This window comes from Lucilia cuprina, chromosome 6 (assembly GCF_022045245.1).
Source record: "Lucilia cuprina isolate Lc7/37 chromosome 6, ASM2204524v1, whole genome shotgun sequence".
Lineage (NCBI taxonomy): Eukaryota > Metazoa > Arthropoda > Insecta > Diptera > Calliphoridae > Lucilia > Lucilia cuprina.
In genome coordinates this window covers 11,859,670-11,880,409 of record NC_060954.1, presented here as the reverse complement: position 1 = coordinate 11,880,409, position 20,740 = coordinate 11,859,670, and the positions used below count along the sequence as shown (strand labels likewise).

The 20,740-nt window shown below is 31.5% G+C and overlaps 4 protein-coding genes across 6 annotated transcripts in view; 2 read left to right on the top strand and 2 right to left on the bottom strand.

Annotated features, from left to right (window-relative positions):
* LOC111679642 (bcl-2-related ovarian killer protein homolog B) overlaps positions 1 to 3,463 on the bottom strand; it is a 7,247-nt gene extending 3,784 nt beyond the window's left edge. Inside the window, exons 1-2 of one of the 2 annotated variants that reach the window (XM_023441227.2) lie at positions 3,268 to 3,463; positions 2,490 to 3,207 (exon numbers count right to left, since the gene is read on the bottom strand). In XM_023441227.2, coding sequence (XP_023296995.2) covers positions 2,490 to 2,819 — 330 coding nt within the window. In that variant the 5' untranslated portion in view covers positions 2,820 to 3,207; positions 3,268 to 3,463. The remainder of the gene's footprint in view (positions 1 to 2,489; positions 3,208 to 3,267) is intronic. The other variant, XM_023441228.2, reaches the window with a different exon arrangement.
* Positions 3,464 to 5,762: 2,299 nt separating this feature from the next.
* LOC111679643 (bcl-2-related ovarian killer protein) lies at positions 5,763 to 17,483 on the bottom strand. Of its 2 annotated transcripts, none has more exons than XM_023441229.2 (5): positions 17,346 to 17,483; positions 10,418 to 10,748; positions 10,206 to 10,352; positions 6,051 to 6,359; positions 5,763 to 5,987 (listed from the first exon to the last, which is right to left on the bottom strand). In XM_023441229.2, exons 2-5 carry the CDS (start codon positions 10,724 to 10,726, stop codon positions 5,820 to 5,822), a joined length of 933 nt encoding a protein of 310 aa, XP_023296997.2. In that variant the 5' UTR covers positions 10,727 to 10,748; positions 17,346 to 17,483; the 3' UTR covers positions 5,763 to 5,819. The 2 variants fall into 2 exon arrangements, with proteins under 2 accessions (XP_023296997.2, XP_046811322.1); XM_046955366.1 differs by lacking the exon at positions 17,346 to 17,483 and adding an exon at positions 10,987 to 11,124.
* LOC124420916 lies at positions 7,317 to 8,280 on the top strand. Its single transcript, XM_046955368.1, has 3 exons — positions 7,317 to 7,476; positions 7,714 to 8,044; positions 8,110 to 8,280. Exons 1-3 carry the CDS (start codon positions 7,439 to 7,441, stop codon positions 8,263 to 8,265), a joined length of 525 nt encoding a protein of 174 aa, XP_046811324.1. The 5' UTR covers positions 7,317 to 7,438; the 3' UTR covers positions 8,266 to 8,280.
* LOC111679628 lies at positions 17,195 to 20,372 on the top strand. The gene is made up of 4 exons (XM_023441212.2): positions 17,195 to 17,625; positions 18,672 to 19,382; positions 19,442 to 19,614; positions 19,672 to 20,372. Exons 1-4 carry the CDS (start codon positions 17,195 to 17,197, stop codon positions 20,211 to 20,213), a joined length of 1,857 nt encoding a protein of 618 aa, XP_023296980.2. The 3' UTR covers positions 20,214 to 20,372.
* Positions 20,373 to 20,740: the final 368 nt, after the last annotated feature.

The following is a 20,740-nucleotide window of genomic DNA, read 5'->3' as shown; positions in this document are numbered from 1 at the left end:
GACTAGACTATAGACTAGACTATAGACTAGACTATAGACTAGACTATAGACTAGACTATAGACTACACTATAGACTAGACTAGACTATAGACTAGACTATAGACTACACTATATACTAAACTATAAACTAGACTATAGACTAGACTATAAACTAGACTATAAACTAGATTATAGACCAGATGATAGTCCAGACTACAGACTCAGATTTCTAGTCTAGACTGTATATCGTTTTATAAATAGCACTTCGCCGCAATAACAACAATGTCGAGTAATTTCTTATTAATTATTAAGACGACTATAAATAAAAAAAACCATCAGTAGAGTCTTAAGAATTATGTTTCGATTTGAAATTTTAAAATGTTCTTAATAAAAGTAACAATATGCATATAAATTTTTACTAAATATATGTATATAAAAAAAATTTGCTATAACCAAAGAAGCAAAAATTATATACAAACATTTGAATAAAATAAAGTGATTATTTAAACAGCTTTATCAGGAAAAAAGCAAAAATATAGAAAAAAACACTCGGCTTGGAAAAAAGAACATAAATGAAATAGAAAAAATATAAAAAAATTTAATAAAAAGTAAACAAAACTACTTAAAATAGAATTAAGGAAATTTAGTAAAAATTAATACGAATAAATAATGCGCTACAGCAGAGGTGTGAGATGATTGATGTTGGTTTTAATATTTTATGGAGTATAGGTTCGGATGTTGTAGAGCATAGACTAAACTATAGTCTAGACTATGGACTAAACTGTAACGGAAAGTATAGACTAAACTAAAGTTGAAACTATATGGACCAAACTATAGTGGACGCAAAAGATTATGGACTAAACTGTAGGCGAATCTAGGGACCATAGACTAAACTATAGATATGACTACAGATTAGACAATAGTCGAGAGTATATGTTAAACTATAGTCGAAATTATCTTTATCTATATTTGATACTATAGACTATATTTTAGTCGAAGTTTTAGACTAAACTATAGTCGATCTTATTGTCTAAACTATGATTTAAGACTAAACTACCGAGAGACTTAGAGACGGGACTATAAACGAAACTATAGACTATATTATAGACTGAACTATAGTCGTGACTGTAGACTAATCTATAGTTGATACTATATTATAGAATTAAAAATATACTAAAGTAAAATGGAGATCAGTTTTTTTGTCGAGTTGAGACTAAAGTCGAGTCTAAAGTTCAGACTAATGACGTGTCGTTAATCGAATCTATAGCTGAGTCTATAGATCGAACTGTAGTCGAATCTTTACTTGAGTCTATAGACAGACTATAGTCAAGTCTATAGACAGACTATAGTCGAGTCCATAGACAAACTATAGTCGAGTCTATAGACAGACTATAGTCGAGTCTATAGACAGACTATAGTCGAGTCTATAGACAGACTATAGTCGAGACTATAGACAGACTATAGTCGAGACTATAGACAGACTATAGTCGAGTCTATAGACAGACTTTAGTCGAATCTATAAACAGACTATAGTCGAGTCTATAGACAGAATATAGTTAAGTCTATAGACAGACTAAAGTCGAGTCTATAGACAGACTATAGTCGAGTCTTTAGACAGACTATAATCGAGTCTAAAGACAGACTATAGTCGAGTTATTAGCCAATCAAGTTCATAGACAAATTATAGTCGAGTTTATAGAGGACTATAGTCGAGTCTTTAGATTGACTATAGTCGAATCAATAGACAGGCTATAGTCGAATCTATAAACAGACTATAGTCGAGTCTATAGACAGAATATAGTCGAGTCTATAGACAGACTATAGTCGAGTCTTTAGACAGGCTAAAGTCGAGTCTTTAGACAGGCTAAAGTCGAGTCTATAGACAGACTATAGTCGAGTCTTCAGACAGACTATAGTCGAGTCTAAAGACAGACTATAGTCGAGTTTTTAGCCAATCAAATTATAGTCGAGTCTATAGAGGACTATAGTCGAGTCTAGTGACAGACTATAGTCGAGTCTATAGACAGACTTTAGTCGAATCTATAAATAGACTATAGTCGAGTCTATAGACAGAATATAGTCGAGTCTATAGACAGAATATAGTCGAGACTATAGACAGACTGCAGTCAAGTCTATAGACAGACTATATAGACCAGACCCTAGTGAGGGCTATGTACCAGACTTAAATATTAAACTAAACATAGTTACGGTTTTCGTAGGGTGTGTTATGTACATACTACTAAGTAGTAAAGAAACGATCGGACGTACAGAGTAACATACACATCGAGACACCCACAAACTGATGAGTTCTAGTCGTTTAAATATTTGCAGTAGGAAAGTTACAGACAGACTACAACACATATATTTTTTGTTTTAAATGATAAGGACAGGTCTTGAACGTTTTCAAAAAAATTCTTATCAATTTGTCAAAAGCAGGGTAATAGAAAATAAATATGGGCTTGGAAATTAATATAATATATATATATTTTGCGAATGAAAGAAACACTCACCTGATTAATGATATCGAGTTTAAAATCTTGATAATTATTTGCTGCCGCTAATGAGGAGGGAAATTGTATACTACTGGCTAAAGACGAGGTGGATCCAGTGCGTGGTATAGTATGAGCTATAGAGTTCTGATGCTGTAGTAGTGGATGTTGATTTTGATGCCATTCTAATGAGGAACTTGCTTGTAAAGGTCGCAGCTTACGATTCGATGTAAGAAATATTTCATGATCTAATGAGGCTGATTTTAATTTAGCTCTAGCTAGTTTGGGAGCTGGTGGAAAGGCGGGTGTTGTGCGTATAGAACGTGTAGGAGTAGACGGTGGTGAAGGCATAAGTGCCTGTTGTTGTAGAATAACTTGTGACAATAATGTTTACTAATAAGTTGATCCCTTGCAAAAACTTCTTTTCTTCTGGACTGCAGACTAGTTTGTTTTTCGAGTAGGTTTATTTTAAAAGTGGCCGGTCTATTGTTGTTACGCTTGAAAAACTATTTATTTGTCTGTCTAGCAGATAGGAATGTTGCTAAATGAATTAACGCTAACGTAAGTATGTGTGTATGCATGTATATGTATGTTTCCCACTGGGAGCTGTTGCTGATCTGTATGATCTCTTTGTTTTGCGAGTGTGTTCCAATTCAGTTCATTTACGTGGGTAACCTTAGACTTTTTTCCACTGTTGCTTTAAGTTTGTTTGTTTTTTTTTGCTTTATTCACTGCTGCTCTACAATAGGAATTTTTTAGAATTTTTTTTATAAAAAAATTTATAATTTTTATAATGTACCTTTATTTTTTATTTAAATTAGTTTTAAATTATTTAATTATTTTATTTATTTAATATTTTCTTATATATTTTTAAATTTTGTTTTGTAAAAATTATTTTTTTTTAAATTATTTATTATTAAATCTCATCAAAGTAACAAAACTCAACTAGATGTGTCTTGATCAGAGAGTAGTATAAGATGAATTAAGGTTTAAAAAGCAAAACATGATAGAAAAAAATATATAAAATTAAAAAAAAACAAAAACACCACACCATAACAAAAAACCAGTAAAAATATACACAATTATTCGAGTTTATTTCTATAATTTTATTTATTTACTTTTTTTTTGTATTTTTTGCCGTTGTAAAGATCGAGGGATCACAATACCGTATGACTGTGAATGTTTGTTTCCCCAAGTCTAATGAGAAGTTAAATTCGTGTGTGTGTGTTTACTGCTGCTCCAAAACGAACGATCCCCAACATTGTTGTATTCGTGATAATAATAATAATAAAAACAATAGTAAATAAAAATCTAAGAGAATTTACAAAAGAGAGCTGGAAGAGTAAGTGATACTCATACATATTGGAGCTGTAAGTTCTCTTTTGCAGGGAACAAGTGTTGTTAATATATGTACATAAAAAATAAAAAAAAAAAACTAAAATCGTTTAAACTGTAGAATGGATTATAGACAAGCGAAGGCTATATTAACTATAGAATAGAATAGACTATATGCAAGACTATAGACTAGTCTATAGACTAGACTATAGACGAGACCATAGTCTAGACCATAGACTACCCTATAGACCTACTATAGATTAGACTAGTCAATAATCCAACTTTAGACCAAACTATACACTAGATTATTGATTAGACCACGGAATAAACCATAGACAAGACTATAGACAACGCTATATACTAGACTAGACTATAAACTGGACTATACACTAGACTATAGAATACGACTACGACTATAATATAGACTAGTCTATAGACTAGACTATAGACTAGACCATAGTCTAGACTTCAGACCAGACTATACGCTAGACTATAGACAAGACTACGGACTAAACAATAGACAAGACTATAGACAAGGCTATACACTAGACTATAAACTGGACTATACACTAGACTGTAGAATAGACTACGACTATACTATAGACAAGACTATAGACTAGACTATAGGATAGATTATAGACTAGACTATACACTAGACTACACTATAGGCTAGACTACATTATAGACTAGACTATAGACTAGACCATAGAATAAACTATCGACTAGACCATAGACTAGACTATAGACTAGACTATAGACTATACTATAGACAACGCTATATACTAGATTATAAACTGGACTATACACTAGACTATAGACTAGACTGTAGACTAGACTATAGACTAGGCTATAGACTAGACTATAGACTAGAATATATACTAGACTATAGACTAGAATATATACTAGACTATAGGCTAGACTATAGACTAGACTATAGACTAGACTATAGACTAGACTATAGACTAGACTATAGACTAGACTATAGACTAGACTATAGACTAGACTATAGACTAGACTATAGAGTAGACTATAGACTGGACTATAGACTAGACTATAGACTAGACTATAGACTAGACTATAGACTAGACTATAGACTAGACTATAGACTAGACTATAGACTAGACTATAGATAAGACTATAGACTAGACTATAGATAAGACTTGACTGTAGATAAGACTGTAGACTAAAGCTAACTATAGACTAGACTATAGGCTAGATTATAGACTAGACTATAGGCTAGACTATAGGCTAGACTATAGGCTAGACTATAGGCTAGACTATAGGCTAGACGATAGACTAGACCATAGACTACATAATAGACTAAACTATACGCTAGATTATAGACTAGGCTATAGACTAGACTATAGACTAGACTATAGACTATACTATAGACTAGACTATAGACTAGACTATAGACTAGACTATAGACTAGACTATAGGCTGGACTATAGACTATAGACTACATAATAGGCTAGACTATAGACTTGAATATAGAGAAGACGATAGACTATAGATTAGACTATAGACTAGACTATAGACTATGCTAAAGACTAGACTATAGACTATACTATAGACAATTCTAAAGACTATACTATATGCTAGACTATAGACAAGACTACACTATAGAATAGACTATAGACTAGACAATAGACTATGAACTATACTATGGACTAGACTATAGACTATACTATTGACTAGACTAAGACTAGACTACAGACTTGACTATGGACTAGACTACAGGCTTGACTATTAATATGATATTTGATCACAATGTAATATAGGTTGTTGATCGTAGCTTGCATGCAAACATTTGTGGGATTAGCATTTACATTTTCTGTGGCAACGCTGTTATCAAAAGCTAACTTAACGAAAGCTTTTTTGCAAAGAGTAGAAAAATGATCATATCAAAGCTTTTCGTTTAATATTTACTGTTTTAGTTTAAATTTAAAAAAGTTTTCATTTAAACGTTACTTTTAATATTTTATACAAATTTATGTACAATATTTATATCAAACATCATTTACCGGTAATACGCTGATATATTTTAGGAATTATATATGTAATTAAAAATCTTATTAAAACATATATTAAAAATAAACCAAATATACTGCCTACAATAATAGTTGTCCATTCCAGGGGATTTAGTTTGTTGGTGGCAGGATGAACATGGTTATTAATACCAATCTGTAAGTAAAAATAACTTGACAGTTTTTGTGACCATTCTTCTTAACTTTAAATAAAACTTACCCAACCACCATTTTCGTTGATCCAGGGTACTAGTTCATCTTCGATAACATCTGAAACACTTTGCATTAGTTTGGGCAAATATTCTGGATGACCTTGTCGCACACAATCCACAGATAATCCCCCCGCAATGGCAAATAATGACACTATTTTACTCCATGTTATATCGATGCGAAAGAGATCTCTAGCTACAGCTGATAAGAGTAAAATTACTGTATCAGCTGATTTAAATTCTCCACCAGGATTTCGACAAATTTGTCTTGCTACTCCAGTATAGATACGTGGATGCATACGTTCTAATTCATCACCTAACTGGAATGAGAGAAGAATTAAAAAAAAATATGTAAAACATATTGAAGAGATATAGGCAGAATTATTGATCAGTAGTTGGACCATTTCAGGCTTAGGATCAACACGATATTGCTAGATTTAGTATATTATATAGCCTGATTTATAGGTCATTAGATTTGGCTATATTCTGGTCTGTAGTTTTGGCTACTGTCTGCTCTAAAGTTTTCAATTTAGTCTGGTCTTGGTTACAGTTTGGTCTAAAGTTTTAATTACAGTCTACTCTACAGTCTGGTCCAGAACTTTGTACACAGTCTGTTTTATACAGTTGTCTATAGTCTGGCCTATATTCTGGTCTATAGTCTAGTCTAGTCTATAGTCTAGTCTATAGTCTAGTCTATAGTCTAGTCTATGGCCTAGTCTATAGTCTAGTCTATAGTCTAGTCTATCGTCTAGTCTATAGTCTAGTCTATAGTCTAGTCTATAGTCTAGTCTATAGTCTAGTCTATAGTCTAGTCGATAGTCTAATCTATAGTCTAGTCTATAGTCTAGTCTATAGTCTAGTCTATAGTCTAGTCTATAGTCTAGTCTATAGTCTAGTCTATAGTCTAGTCTAAAGTCTAGTCTATAGTCTAGTCTATAGTCTAGTTTACAGTCACGTCTTTAGTGTAGGAATCAATCTATTCTTTAGTCTGGTATCTAATTTAGTCGATGGTCTAGTCTGTAGTCTAGAATCTAGTATACAATATATTATTTATTATAGTCTTTAATCTAGTTCTATTCTGTTCAGCTTGCGTAAAGTTGTCAATTGTTAACTGACATTCAACATGGTTAATTATTTTCTATATGCTTTGTTAATTTTGGACTTTTATGTTATTTGTTTATATTTACTGTTTGTTTATTAAAATCTTTATTTTGTTTACAATCTATATTAGTTTGTAATAATTAAAATCATTTGTCTATGGTTCAAAATTGCCGCCTTAAATAGTTTTGTTTTAATTAATTGTCAATACATGAGGTGAAATTTAATTCGTGTGGTAAAGGAATCAAATCTTAACAGTTGCAGGCAACCAATAAGAAAATAAAGTAAAACTTAAGAAAACATGTTAAACATCATTATCATAAACCATAAAACTCCAAAGTAAGAAATTGAAAATTTTATATGGAAAACTAAATGTCTTTATTAGCTTTGACAATTAGTCGTCTGTAAGCAAATTTCCTTTTGAGAGATATTACCAGTAAAATAGAAATTAAATGTAAACACACACTCACACTGTTTGTGTTAAAATTGATCCCAAATGTATAATTTAAACAACTTTATATTTTTATAGAAATAAAATCTAATTAATTCAAAATTTTATTTGTTTTTTTTTTGCAGACTCTCAAACTCCCCAAACGCCATGCCCAATTCTTTGCCCCATTACAACAACAACGATAATTATCAACAAAATGGTTTCGGTAGCAATAATTTCGGTTCATCGAATTTTCTTTCACCCAATAGTATTAATGATCGCCAATCCATGCTGAATGCCCAATCTAGAAGAAAATTTAGTTTTCCCGCAACACTACACTCGACTTCGCTACTAGAAGTTAATCAAAATTCCACCCGTAGACGTTTAAGTAATGTTAGTGATGTGGTAACGAGAAAATTATCATATACCATAGGCTGGAAGGCGGCACAGATACCGGCCCAGGATATAATAACACAAGTAAGTTAGAAAATTAAAAAATTTTCAAGCTCATTTGAATACAATTTTCAATATTATTTTAAAAGGGACGGTGCCTATGTGGTCAATATATAAAAAGACGTTTACGTCGCTCCGGATTGTTTAATAAAAAGTTAGGCCTACAACGTATTCGCAGTATTTTGGGTACATCGACTATGTCGGTTGTAAGAGAGGTATTTCCCGCTGTTATGGTGGTAAGTTAGAAAGGAAGAAGTCAAAAAGATTACAGATTAAACTAAAGGCTAGACTATAGACTGCACCCTAGACTATAGAATAGACTGGACTATAGACTAGACTAAAGTATACACTATATACCAGACAATAGACCTGACTATATACTAGACAAGATTTGAATATAGACCTGACTATAGACTTGACTACATACTAGACAATGTCAGACAATACTAGACTAGACTATTGACTAGACTAAAGTCTAGACTGGACTATAGACTTGAATATAAACTAGACTATTGACTAGACTAAAGTCTAGACTGGACTATAGACTATATTATAGACTAGACTATGGACAAGAATATAGACTAGACTATAGGCTAGACTATGGACTAGACTATAGACAAGACTATAGACTAGACTATAGACTACATAGTCTAGTCTATAATATAGTCTATAGTCAAGTCTATAGTCTAGTTTATAGTCTAGTTTATAGTCTAGTTTATAGTCTAGTCTATAGTCTAGTCTATAGTCTAGTCTATAGTCTAGTCTATATTCTAGTCTACAATCTAGTCTATAGTCTAGTCTACAATCTAGTCTATAGTCTAGTCTATAGTCTAGTCTATAGTCTAGTCTATAGTCTAGTCTATAGTCTAGTCTATATTCTAGTCTATAGTCTAGTCTATAGTCTAGTGTATAGTCTAGTCTATAGTCTAGTCTATAGTCTAGTCTATAGTCTAGTCTATAGTCTAGTCTATAGTCTAGTCTATAGTCTAGTCTATAGTCTAGTCTATAGTCTAGTCTATAGTTTAGTCTATAGTCTAGTCTATAGTCTAGTCTATAGTCTAGTCTATAGTCTAGTCTATAGTCTAGTCTATAGTCTAGTCTATAGTCTAGTCTATAGTCTAGTCTATAGTCTAGTCTATAGTCTAGTCTATAGTCTAGTCTATAGTCTAGTCTATAGTCTAGTCTATAGTCTAGTCTATAGTCTAGTCTATAGTCTAGTCTATAGTCTAGTCTATAGTCTAGTCTATAGTCTAGTCTATAGTCTAGTCTATAGTCTAGTCTATAGTCTAGTCTATAGTCTAGTCTATAGTCTAGTCTATAGTCTAGTCTATAGTCTAGACTATAGTCTAGTCTATAGTCTAGTCTATAGTCTAGTCTATAGTCTAGTCTATAGTCTAGTCTATAGTCTAGTCTATAGTCTAGTCTATAGTCTAGTCTATAGTCTAGTCTATAGTCTAGTCTATAGTCTAGTCTATAGTCTAGTCTATAGTCTAGTCTATAGTCTAGTCTATAGTCTAGTCTATAGTCTAGTCTATAGTCTAGTCTATAGTCTAGTCTATAGTCTAGTCTATAGTCTAGTCTATAGTCTAGTCTATAGTCTAGTCTATAGTCTAGTCTATAGTCTAGTCTATAGTCTAGTCTATAGTCTAGTCTATAGTCTAGTCTATAGTCTAGTCTATAGTCTATCTATAGTCTAGTCTATAGTCTAGTCTATAGTCTAGTCTATAGTCTAGTCTATAGTCTAGTCTATAGTCTAGTCTATAGTCTAGTCTAAGTGTAGTCTATAGTCTAGTCTATAGTCTTGTCTATAGTCTAGTCCATAGTCTAGCCTATAGTCTAGTCTATATTCTTGTCCATAGTCTAGTCTATAATATAGTCTATAGTCCAGTCTAGACTTTAGTCTAGTCAATAGTCTAGTTTATATTCAAGTCTATAGTCCAGTCTAGACTTTAGTCTAGTCAATAGTCTAGTCTAGTATTGTCTGACATTGTCTAGTATGTAGTCAAGTCTATAGTCAGGTCTATATTCAAATCTTGTCTAGTATATAGTCAGGTCTATTGTCTGGTATATAGTGTATACTTTAGTCTAGTCTATAGTCCAGTCTATTCTATAGTCTAGGGTGCAGTCTATAGTCTAGCCTTTAGTTTAATCTGTAATCTTTTTGACTTCTTCCTTTCTAACTTACCACCATAACAGCGGGAAATACCTCTCTTACAACCGACATAGTCGATGTACCCAAAATACTGCGAATACGTTGTAGGCCTAACTTTTTATTAAACAATCCGGAGCGACGTAAACGTCTTTTTATATATTGACCACATAGGCACCGTCCCTTTTAAAATAATATTGAAAATTGTATTCAAATGAGCTTGAAAATTTTTTAATTTTCTAACTTACTTGTGTTATTATATCCTGGGCCGGTATCTGTGCCGCCTTCCAGCCTATGGTATATGATAATTTTCTCGTTACCACATCACTAACATTACTTAAACGTCTACGGGTGGAATTTTGATTAACTTCTAGTAGCGAAGTCGAGTGTAGTGTTGCGGGAAAACTAAATTTTCTTCTAGATTGGGCATTCAGCATGGATTGGCGATCATTAATACTATTGGGTGAAAGAAAATTCGATGAACCGAAATTATTGCTACCGAAACCATTTTGTTGATAATTATCGTTGTTGTTGTAATGGGGCAAAGAATTGGGCATGGCGTTTGGGGAGTTTGAGAGTCTGCAAAAAAAAAAAAAATAAAAATTTTGAATTAATTAGATTTTATTTCTATAAAAATATAAAGTTGTTTAAATTATACATTTGGGATCAATTTTAACACAAACAGTGTGAGTGTGTGTTTACATTTAATTTCTATTTTACTGGTAATATCTCTCAAAAGGAAATTTGCTTACAGACGACTAATTGTCAAAGCTAATAAAGACATTTAGTTTTCCATATAAAATTTTCAATTTCTTACTTTGGAGTTTTATGGTTTATGATAATGATGTTTAACATGTTTTCTTAAGTTTTACTTTATTTTCTTATTGGTTGCCTGCAACTGTTAAGATTTGATTCCTTTACCACACGAATTAAATTTCACCTCATGTATTGACAATTAATTAAAACAAAAACTATTTAAGGCGGCAATTTTGAACCATAGACAAATGATTTTAATTATTACAAACTAATATAGATTGTAAACAAAATAAAGATTTTAATAAACAAACAGTAAATATAAACAAATAACATAAAAGTCCAAAATTAACAAAGCATATAGAAAATAATTAACCATGTTGAATGTCAGTTAACAATTGACAACTTTACGCAAGCTGAACAGAATAGAACTAGATTAAAGACTATAATAAATAATATATTGTATACTAGATTCTAGACTACAGACTAGACCATCGACTAAATTAGATACCAGACTAAAGAATAGATTGATTCCTACACTAAAGACGTGACTGTAAACTAGACTATAGACTAGACTATAGACTAGACTTTAGACTAGACTATAGACTAGACTATAGACTAGACTATAGACTAGACTATAGACTAGACTATAGACTAGACTATAGACTAGACTATAGACTAGACTATAGACTAGACTATAGACTAGACTTTAGACTAGACTATAGAATATACTATAGACTAGACTATAGACTAGACTAGACCATAGAATAGACTATAAACTACACTATAGACTAGATTATAGACTAGACTATAAACTAGACTATAGACTAGACTATAGACTAGACTATAGACTAGACTATAGACTAGACTATATACTAGACTATAGACAAGACCATAGACTAGACTATAGACAAGACTATAGACAAGACTATAGACAAGACTATAGAATATACTATAGACTAGACTATAGACTAGACTATAGACTGGACTATAGACTAGACTATAGATTAGACTATAGACTAGACAATAGACTAGACTATAGACTAGACTATAGACTATACTATAGACTAGACTATAGACTAGACTATAGACTAGACTATAGACTAGACTATAGACTAGACTATAGACTAGACTATAGACTAGACTATAGACTAGACTATAGACTAGACTATAGACTAGACTATAGACTAGACTATAGACTAGACTATAGACTAGACTATAGACTAGACTATAGACTAGACTATAGACTAGACTATAGACTAGACTATAAACTAGACTATAAACTAGACTATAGACTAGACTATAGACTAGACTATAGACTAGACTATAGACTAGACTATAGACTAGACTATAGACTAGACTATAGACTAGACTATAGACTAGACTATAGACTAGACTATAGACTAGACTAGACTATAGACTAGACTATAGACTAGACTATAGACTAGACTATATACTAGACTATAGACTAGACTATAGACTAGATTATAGACTAGACTATAGACTAGACTATAGACTAGACTATAGATTAGACTGTAGACTAGACTATAGACTAGACTATAGACTAGACTATAGACAAGACTATAGACTAGACTATAGACTAGACTATAGACTAGACTATAGACTAGACTATAGACTAGACTATAGACTAGACTATAGACTAGACTATAGAAAAGACTATAGACTAGACTATAGACTAGACTATAGAAAAGACTATAGACTAGACTATAGACTAGACTATAGAAAAGACTATAGACTAGACTATAGATTAGACTATAGACTAGACTTTAGACTAGACTATAGACAAGACTATAGACTAGATTATAGACTAGACTATACACTAGACTATAGACTAGACTATAGACTAGACTATAGACTATAGTCTAGACTATCGACTAGACTATAGACTAGACTATAGACTAAACTATAGACTAGACTATCGACTAGACTATCGACTAGACTATCGACTAGACTATCGACTAGACTATAGACTAGACTATAGACTATAGTATAGAAAAGACTATAGACTAGACTATAGAAAAGACTATAGACTAGACTATAGAAAAGACTATAGACTAGTCGATAGACTAGACTATCGACTAGACTATCGACTAGACTATCGACTAGACTATGGACTAGACTATCGACTAGACTATAGACTAGACTATAGACTAGACTATAGACTAGACTATAGACTAGACTATAAACTACTATCTACTTTTGAAGAGTTTATGCATAAGTTATACATACTGAAAATATCGTGGGTATACCATGCCTGCATGGCATCCATATTCAGATATTTACCAAATATCTATAAAGATGTTTACATTCAAATATTTTACAAAACTTTTACCACCCGTTGCTAAAAATTTAACCCAAAATGGCAAATATGATTGATTCATTTAGTAAAAAAAATACTCTTAATGAATTATTTCTGTTTGTGCTCACATTAAGATAAATTGTTGTATAAATTTCTTATCTTAATTTATAAACTACAGACAATAATCATAATAAAAATGCCGCACTAAATCACATCGACGATCGCGCTGGCCAACAAACATTTATGGATAACTTGTCATACAAATCATTATTTTCAAATATGTTTTTTCCCCTTCTTCTTTAAGCTGCAGTCGTAGCAATTTCATATTTTTCTATAAATATATTTTCTTACATTCATTTTTAATCTTGTACGTATTTGATGACAACTACTAATGACAGCACATTTTAGTTGACATTTTTTTAAAGAGCCATAATTCATAAACACACCTGCCCGCTTAATACTAAATAATGTGGAAGTATCACGATCATACACAGAAGAAAAATAAAATATTTTGTTAAGAATCTATTTCAGACTGAATGATTGACGATCAGTTGCAAATTTTTATAGATATTTTGCTAAGATTGAACTTTTTTCTATAGAAAATTTGCTGCTGATATACTAAAGTTTTCTATAGAAAATTTGCTGCTGATCAGCTAAAGTTTTCTATAGAAAATTTGCTGCTGATCAGCTAAAGTTTTCTATAGAAAATTTGCTGCTGATCAGCTAAAGTTTTCTATAGAAAATTTGCTGCTGATCAGCTAAAGTTTTCTATAGAAAATTTGCTGCTGATCAGCTAAAGTTTTCTATAGAAAATTTGCTGCTGATCAGCTAAAGTTTTCTATAGAAAATTTAGTGCTGATCAGCTATAGTTTTCTATAGAAAATTTACTGCTGGTCAGCTCTAGAGTTCTATAGAAAATTTGCTGCTGATCAGCTTCAGTAAAAGCTTTAGTAAAAAGACTTGTCTGCTGTTTAGAATAAACGATCGATGTATTGATATTTTTATCAAGTTGTCACGTTTAAATAAATCATTAGTAATCTATTATTGAAGAGTAAAAACTTGATTGGTAACATATATTTTCCGACGGCAACTGTTACGTGTTTAGAATTAAAATTCAAACTTGGCAGCACTAAAAACTTGATAAATGATGCTAATAAGTGTTGCCAACTCCATATTATTATCTAAACATGAAAAAACATGTTATTAGACAATACGATTAAAATTTTTTGCTAATGATGTTAAATAAATGAGAAAACTGTTTTCTCAGTGTATTAATCCATTATTAGATACCTGCCTATACGTTTACCTACAATCACTTATGCCCAACTACTTATGTTACTCATAGTCTAAAGCCTTAACGTCAACAAGTTTCAAATCCACCACAAATGTTTAAAATCATAATAATAATTTTAGATATTATAACTTACAACCGTTATGGTTAGTGGAATTTTGAAATTCATAATGCTTAATAATGTCATAAAATAATGTGCACAAATATGTTTTTATTATTGCCAACTTAAAGCCGAAAAAATCGCAACTATTTAATGAATAAAATGCAATAAATATTGCTATATGTATGTTGTTCAACTTGTTATGCGATTCTTAAGGATTAAAGACAAGATTTGTATAAATTTTTATTTCTATAAAAAGTGGTTTTCTAACCAAAATTAATTAATTTATTGCAAATCTAACTAACAAAATTAAACAACAACATAAAAATATAGAAAATTTTGACATTTAATTTGAGAGATAAATAAAAAAAACACAAATCTGAATTAAATATGTTTAAATTAAGCACAAGATTTGTCCTTCGCAATTAATTGAAAAAAAAACAAATGCAATTAAATATATTTATACATAAAGATCATGTAATTTTAGCAAATTTTCTATAGAAAACTACGGCTGATCATCAGCAAATTTTCTATAGAAAACTATAGCTCATCATCAGCAAATTTTCTATAGAAAACTATAGCTGATCATCAGCAAATTTTCTATAGAAAACTATAGCTGATCATCAGCAAATTTTCTATAGAAAACTATAGCTGATCATCAGCAAATTTTCTATAGAAAACTATAGATGATTATCAGCAAATTTTCTATAGAAAACTACAGCTGATCAGCAGCAAATTTTCTAAAGAAAACTGTGGCTGATCATCAGCAAATTGTCTATAGAAAACTGTGCTTGATCATCAGCGAATTGTCTATAGAAAACTGTGCTTGATCATCAGCAAATTTTTTATAGAAAACTGTTGCTGATCATCAGCAAATTTTCTATAGAAAACTGTTGCTGATCATCAGCAAATTTTCTAAAGAAAACTATAGATGATCATCAGCAAATTTTCTATAAAAAACTATAGATGATCATCAGCAAATTTTCTATAGAAAACTATATCTGATCATCAGCAAATTTTCTATAGAAAACTATAGCTGATCATCAGCAAATTTTCTATAGAAAACTATAGCTGATCATCAGCAAATTTTCTTTAGAAAACTATAGCTGATCATCAGCAGATTTTCTATAGAAAACTATAGCTGATCATCAGCAAATTTTCTATAGAAAACTATAGCTGATCATCAGCAAATTTTCTATAGAAAACTATAGCTGATCATCAGCAAATTTTCTATAGAAAACTATAGCTGATCATCAGCAAATTTTCTATAGAAAACTATAGCTGATTATCAGCAAATTTTCTATAGAAAACTATAGCTGATCATCAGCAAATTTTCTATAGAAAACTATAGCTGATCATCAGCAAATTTTCTATAGAAAACTAGAGTTGATCATCAGCAAATTTTCTATAGAAAACTGTGGCTGATCATCGGCATATTTTCTATAGAAAACTGTGGCTGATCATCGGCATATTTTCTATAGAAAACTGTGGCTGATCATCGGCATATTTTCTATAGAAAACTATGGCTGATCATCAGCAAATTTTCTATAGAAAACTTCAGCAAATTTTCTATAGAACACTGTGGCTGATCATCAGCAAATTTTCTATAGAAAACTGTGGCTGATCATCAGCAAATTTTCTATAGAAAACTGTGGCTGATCATCAGCAAATTTTCTATAGAAAACTGTGGCTGATCATCAGCAAATTTTCTATAGAAAACTGTGGCTGATCATCAGCATATTTTCTATAGAAAACTGTGGCTGATCATCAGCATATTTACTATAGAAAACTGTGGCTGATCATCAGCAAATTTTCTATAGAAAACTGTGGCTGATCATCAGCAAATTTTCTATAGAAAACTGTAGCTGATCATCAGCAAATTTTCTATAGAAAACTGTAGCTGATCATCAGCAAATTTTCTATAGAAAACTGTAGCTGATCATCAGCAAATTTTCTATAGAAAACTGTAGCTGATCATCAGCAAATTTTCTATAGAAAACTGTAGCTGATCATCAGCAAATTTTCTATAGAAAACTGTAGCTGATCATCAGCAAATTTTCTATAGAAAACTGTAGCTGATCATCAGCAAATTTTCTATAGAAAACTGTAGCTGATCATCAGCAAATTTTCTATAGAAAACTGTAGCTGATCATCAGCTAATTTTCTATAAAAAACTGTGGATCAGCAAATAAATTTTCTTGACCTGTATCAATATAATTACAATTTTATAATTTCAAAATAAAATTCAATTTAAAACATGAAAAAAACCAAGCGTGCTAAAGGAAAGTTCATCAAGTAAAGAACACAAGAAACGTGATTTTCAAAATAAACTGTTGAACATATTCAAAATAGCCATTTAACTAAAGTAAAAGTAAATTCTCTATTATAAATACATGATATTGTGGGGCCTATGACAAATTTTTTTGTTTTGAGTAAATCACGGTTTTAACATTAAAAAAAGTATTGTGGTTTTGAAACTTTTTTAGTAAAATTTATTTTTTAACTTATAAAAACTCACAACTATTTCGAATTTATCAAACAGTTCAAAGTGTTTTATCAAAATGTTTAGATCAAAGAAAAGTGTTATAGTTTTATTGATATTTGCCTACATCCATTACTCTCTGCAGGATGTATCGCATTTTTTTGCTCAAGCTCCAGAATTAAGTTATTTTCAACATCATCATCATTTAGCACCACAACACGGACATATACCTGTAGGTTTTCAATCGGGCATATCAGCACTTTATGGACCTCCTTCTAATGGTGCAGATTTATCAGGACTTTATCCAAATCCTATAGGACCTTCTTCAGAAGTGGTAACACCAGCACCTGTGGCTCCTATTTCTACAAGCACAGAATCGTTGTTACCTGAAATAGTTGAAAATCGTAGTGCGAAAGATCGTAGAAATTTTATACCTTTGCTTAAACAATATTTACCACCTGCACCACCAGTGGCTGATGAAAGACCTAATTATGAAAGTCCACAACAGGGGTAACGTATTAAAGAAATTTTCCGATGATCATCTACTGTTTTCTATAGAAAAATTGCTGAAGATCAGCTACAGTTCACTATAGAAGTATTGCTGATCAGTCACAGGTTTCTTTGGAAAATTGAATGAAGATCAGTTACTATTTTATATGGAAAATTTACTGATGATCTTCTACAGTTTTCTATAAAAAATTTGCTGATGATCTTCTACAGTTTCTATAGTTTTCTTTAGAAAATTTGCTGATGATCAGCTATAGTTTTCTATAGAAAATTTGCAGATGATCAGCTATAGTTTTGTTTAGAAATTTTGCAGATGATCAGCTATAGTTTTCTTTAGAAAATTTGCTGATGATCCGCTATAGTTTTCTTTAGAAAATTTGCTGATGATCAGCTATAGTTTTCTTTAGAAAATTTGCTGATGATCAGCTATAGTTTTCTTTAGAAAATTTGCTGATGATCAGCTATAGTTTTCTTTAGAAAATTTGCTGATGATCAGCTATAGTTTTCTTTGGAAAATTTGCTGATGATCAGCTATAGTTTTCTTTGGAAAATTTGCTGATGATCAGCTATAGTTTTCTTCAGAAAATTTGCTGATGATCAGCTATAGTTTTCTTTAGAAAATTTGCTGATGATCAGCTATAGTTTTCTTTAGAAAATTTACTGATGATCAGCCATAGTTTTCTTTAGAAAATTTGCTTTAGAAAATTTGCTGATGATCAGCTACAGTTTTCTTTATAAAATTTGCTGATGATCAGCCATTGTTTTCTTTAGAAAATTTGCTGATGATCAGCCATAGTTTTCTTTAGAAAATTTGCTGATGATTAGCTATAGTTTTCTTTAGAAAATTTGCTAATGATCAGCTATAGTTTTCTTTAGAAAATTTGCTAATGATCAGCTATATTTTTCTATAGAAAATTTGCTTAAGATCAACTACAGTTTTCTATAGGAAATTTTCTGATGATCAGCTATAGTTTTCTATAGAAAATTTGTCAATGATCGCCTAAATTTCCTTAGAATCTTTATTAAACTATTCCGTTTTTTCTTTGCAGCAACCAACAATATGATCCCTTTAACGGTGGCTATTTATATCAGAAACCTACCACGACTAGTACAACAACACCTAGACCTACTCAAGCTATAGTTGTTGTGGATTCACCAGAATTCTTGCCACCTATTAATAATGATCCTATTATATTGCCACCCATAAACAACGATCCTTTTGAACAAGAACATTCACCCGATCAAGGTTACAATTATCCTAGACCCTCTACTCCCTCCATAGTAGCAGCCGATTCACCATTTCATGAAACTTCATCCACGCCAGCTCCCGGTTATTTACCACCCTCTAATGGTCAGCAACAGTTATCGGTTGTTCAAGGAGCAGACAATGCCATGTCTTTACGTTTACGAGTCCACGAAATGCGCTGTTTGCAACAGAAACCTCAAGCGAATGGTTACTTTAGGGCTGTTTTAAAAATCGATAATTTCCTAAGTGCCACGCCCAGTGTAGATAATGACTCCAGTGATAAACGTTGTGAACTGAAGTTACATAAAAGTTATGTGGTGGTAGATATAGCGGGTGAAGACTTTCAACGTTGCGGTGTTCAACAGTGTGGTTCAGATTTATGTTTGCGTTTACGTTTTCCGGCCATTAGAGGAATGCGTACAGGTTCAGATAGTATATTGACTCTACACTGTAAATCTCAAAGTAGAGTGGCAGTTAAAACACACGCCCTTAAAATGGGTGTGTCTAATGATGTGTAAGTTATTTTGTAGGGGAGATTTTGGTTTGTGATTTTATGGACTTGTAAAATTTCAGACAAGCTCGCAGTATTGGTACTTATGCCAAGGGAGGTACCCAAAATTCTTTCCGTACTCATGTGGAATTACTTAGGAAATCACCTCAAGGTTATGCTAGACATTTGCAAGCCAATGAGGCTGTTCAACTGGGAGAGGATTTACTTTTAAGGGCTCATGTCTTAAGCGGAGATGGTGGGTATAGTTTCTTAAGAATCTGGTTAAAGTATTTTGATTTGTCTGGTCTTACAGGTTGGAATTATACCAAACTTTCGGATGTTAGTTTACAAAGGATATCACCCTCTGGAGAAATACTCAATAATGTCCAACTGATAACTTCTCAAGGCTGCCTTAATCCCTCGATGAAGGGTATTTGCACACAAACTCCCACGTTCGATGCTCCACTCGGTTATAAACTTCCCTTTAAAGCTGTTATGTTTCAGGGCATGAGAAGTGGTGATGAATTGATTATGTCAATGCGCATTACTGGTTGTTTGGAGCAACTAGATTGTTATGTTAATACCGATCAGTGCAATAACTTTAATACTTCCAATTTAAAGCGACGTAAACGGGATTTATTAAATTCCCCAACTCACAACAATACAGAAATTTCGGAAATATCAAAAATATCTTTTAGAGTTATTATGCCAGGAGAGGAATCAACTGAACAAAACTATAACGCTGAAAGCTTACAAGCTCAATCGAAATCTTTAATTCTATTTGGTTCTTTAGGTTTTATAGCTCTTCTAATATGTCTGGGCATTTTTGCTTTATTCAGAACCAAAAAATATTAAACATTCATAATTATAAATCGATTCAAAAACGGATCCTTAATTTTTTTATATTTCTTGCTAATTTCAACTCACTTTTGCCTAATGAATTTTCAGTGTTTTTCTTGTTTAATTTAATTTAGAAAATATTAATTTTTATTAATGTTATAATAAATATTTACAAGATATTTATATCTATGGGTTTTTTTCTTAAGATTTATGTGTGTAATTTTTTTCCAAATCAATCTTTCAAACATGTTAAAGACAACTCTTAAACCATAAATAGTATTACAAAAAAAACTAACAAAAAACAATTGTGCAAGAAATTTGGTTGCAACGACTAAATGTTCAATCTACATAATCAAAAAATTCCAAACACAATTTTCTATAGAACACTAAAGCTGATCTTTAGCAAATTTCTTTAAAGGAAACTACAGCTGATCATCAGGAAACTACAGCTGATCATCATCAAAAAATTTTTAAAAGAAAACTATAACTGAACATCAGCAAATTTTCTATAGAAAACTAAACTGATCATCAGCAAATTTTCT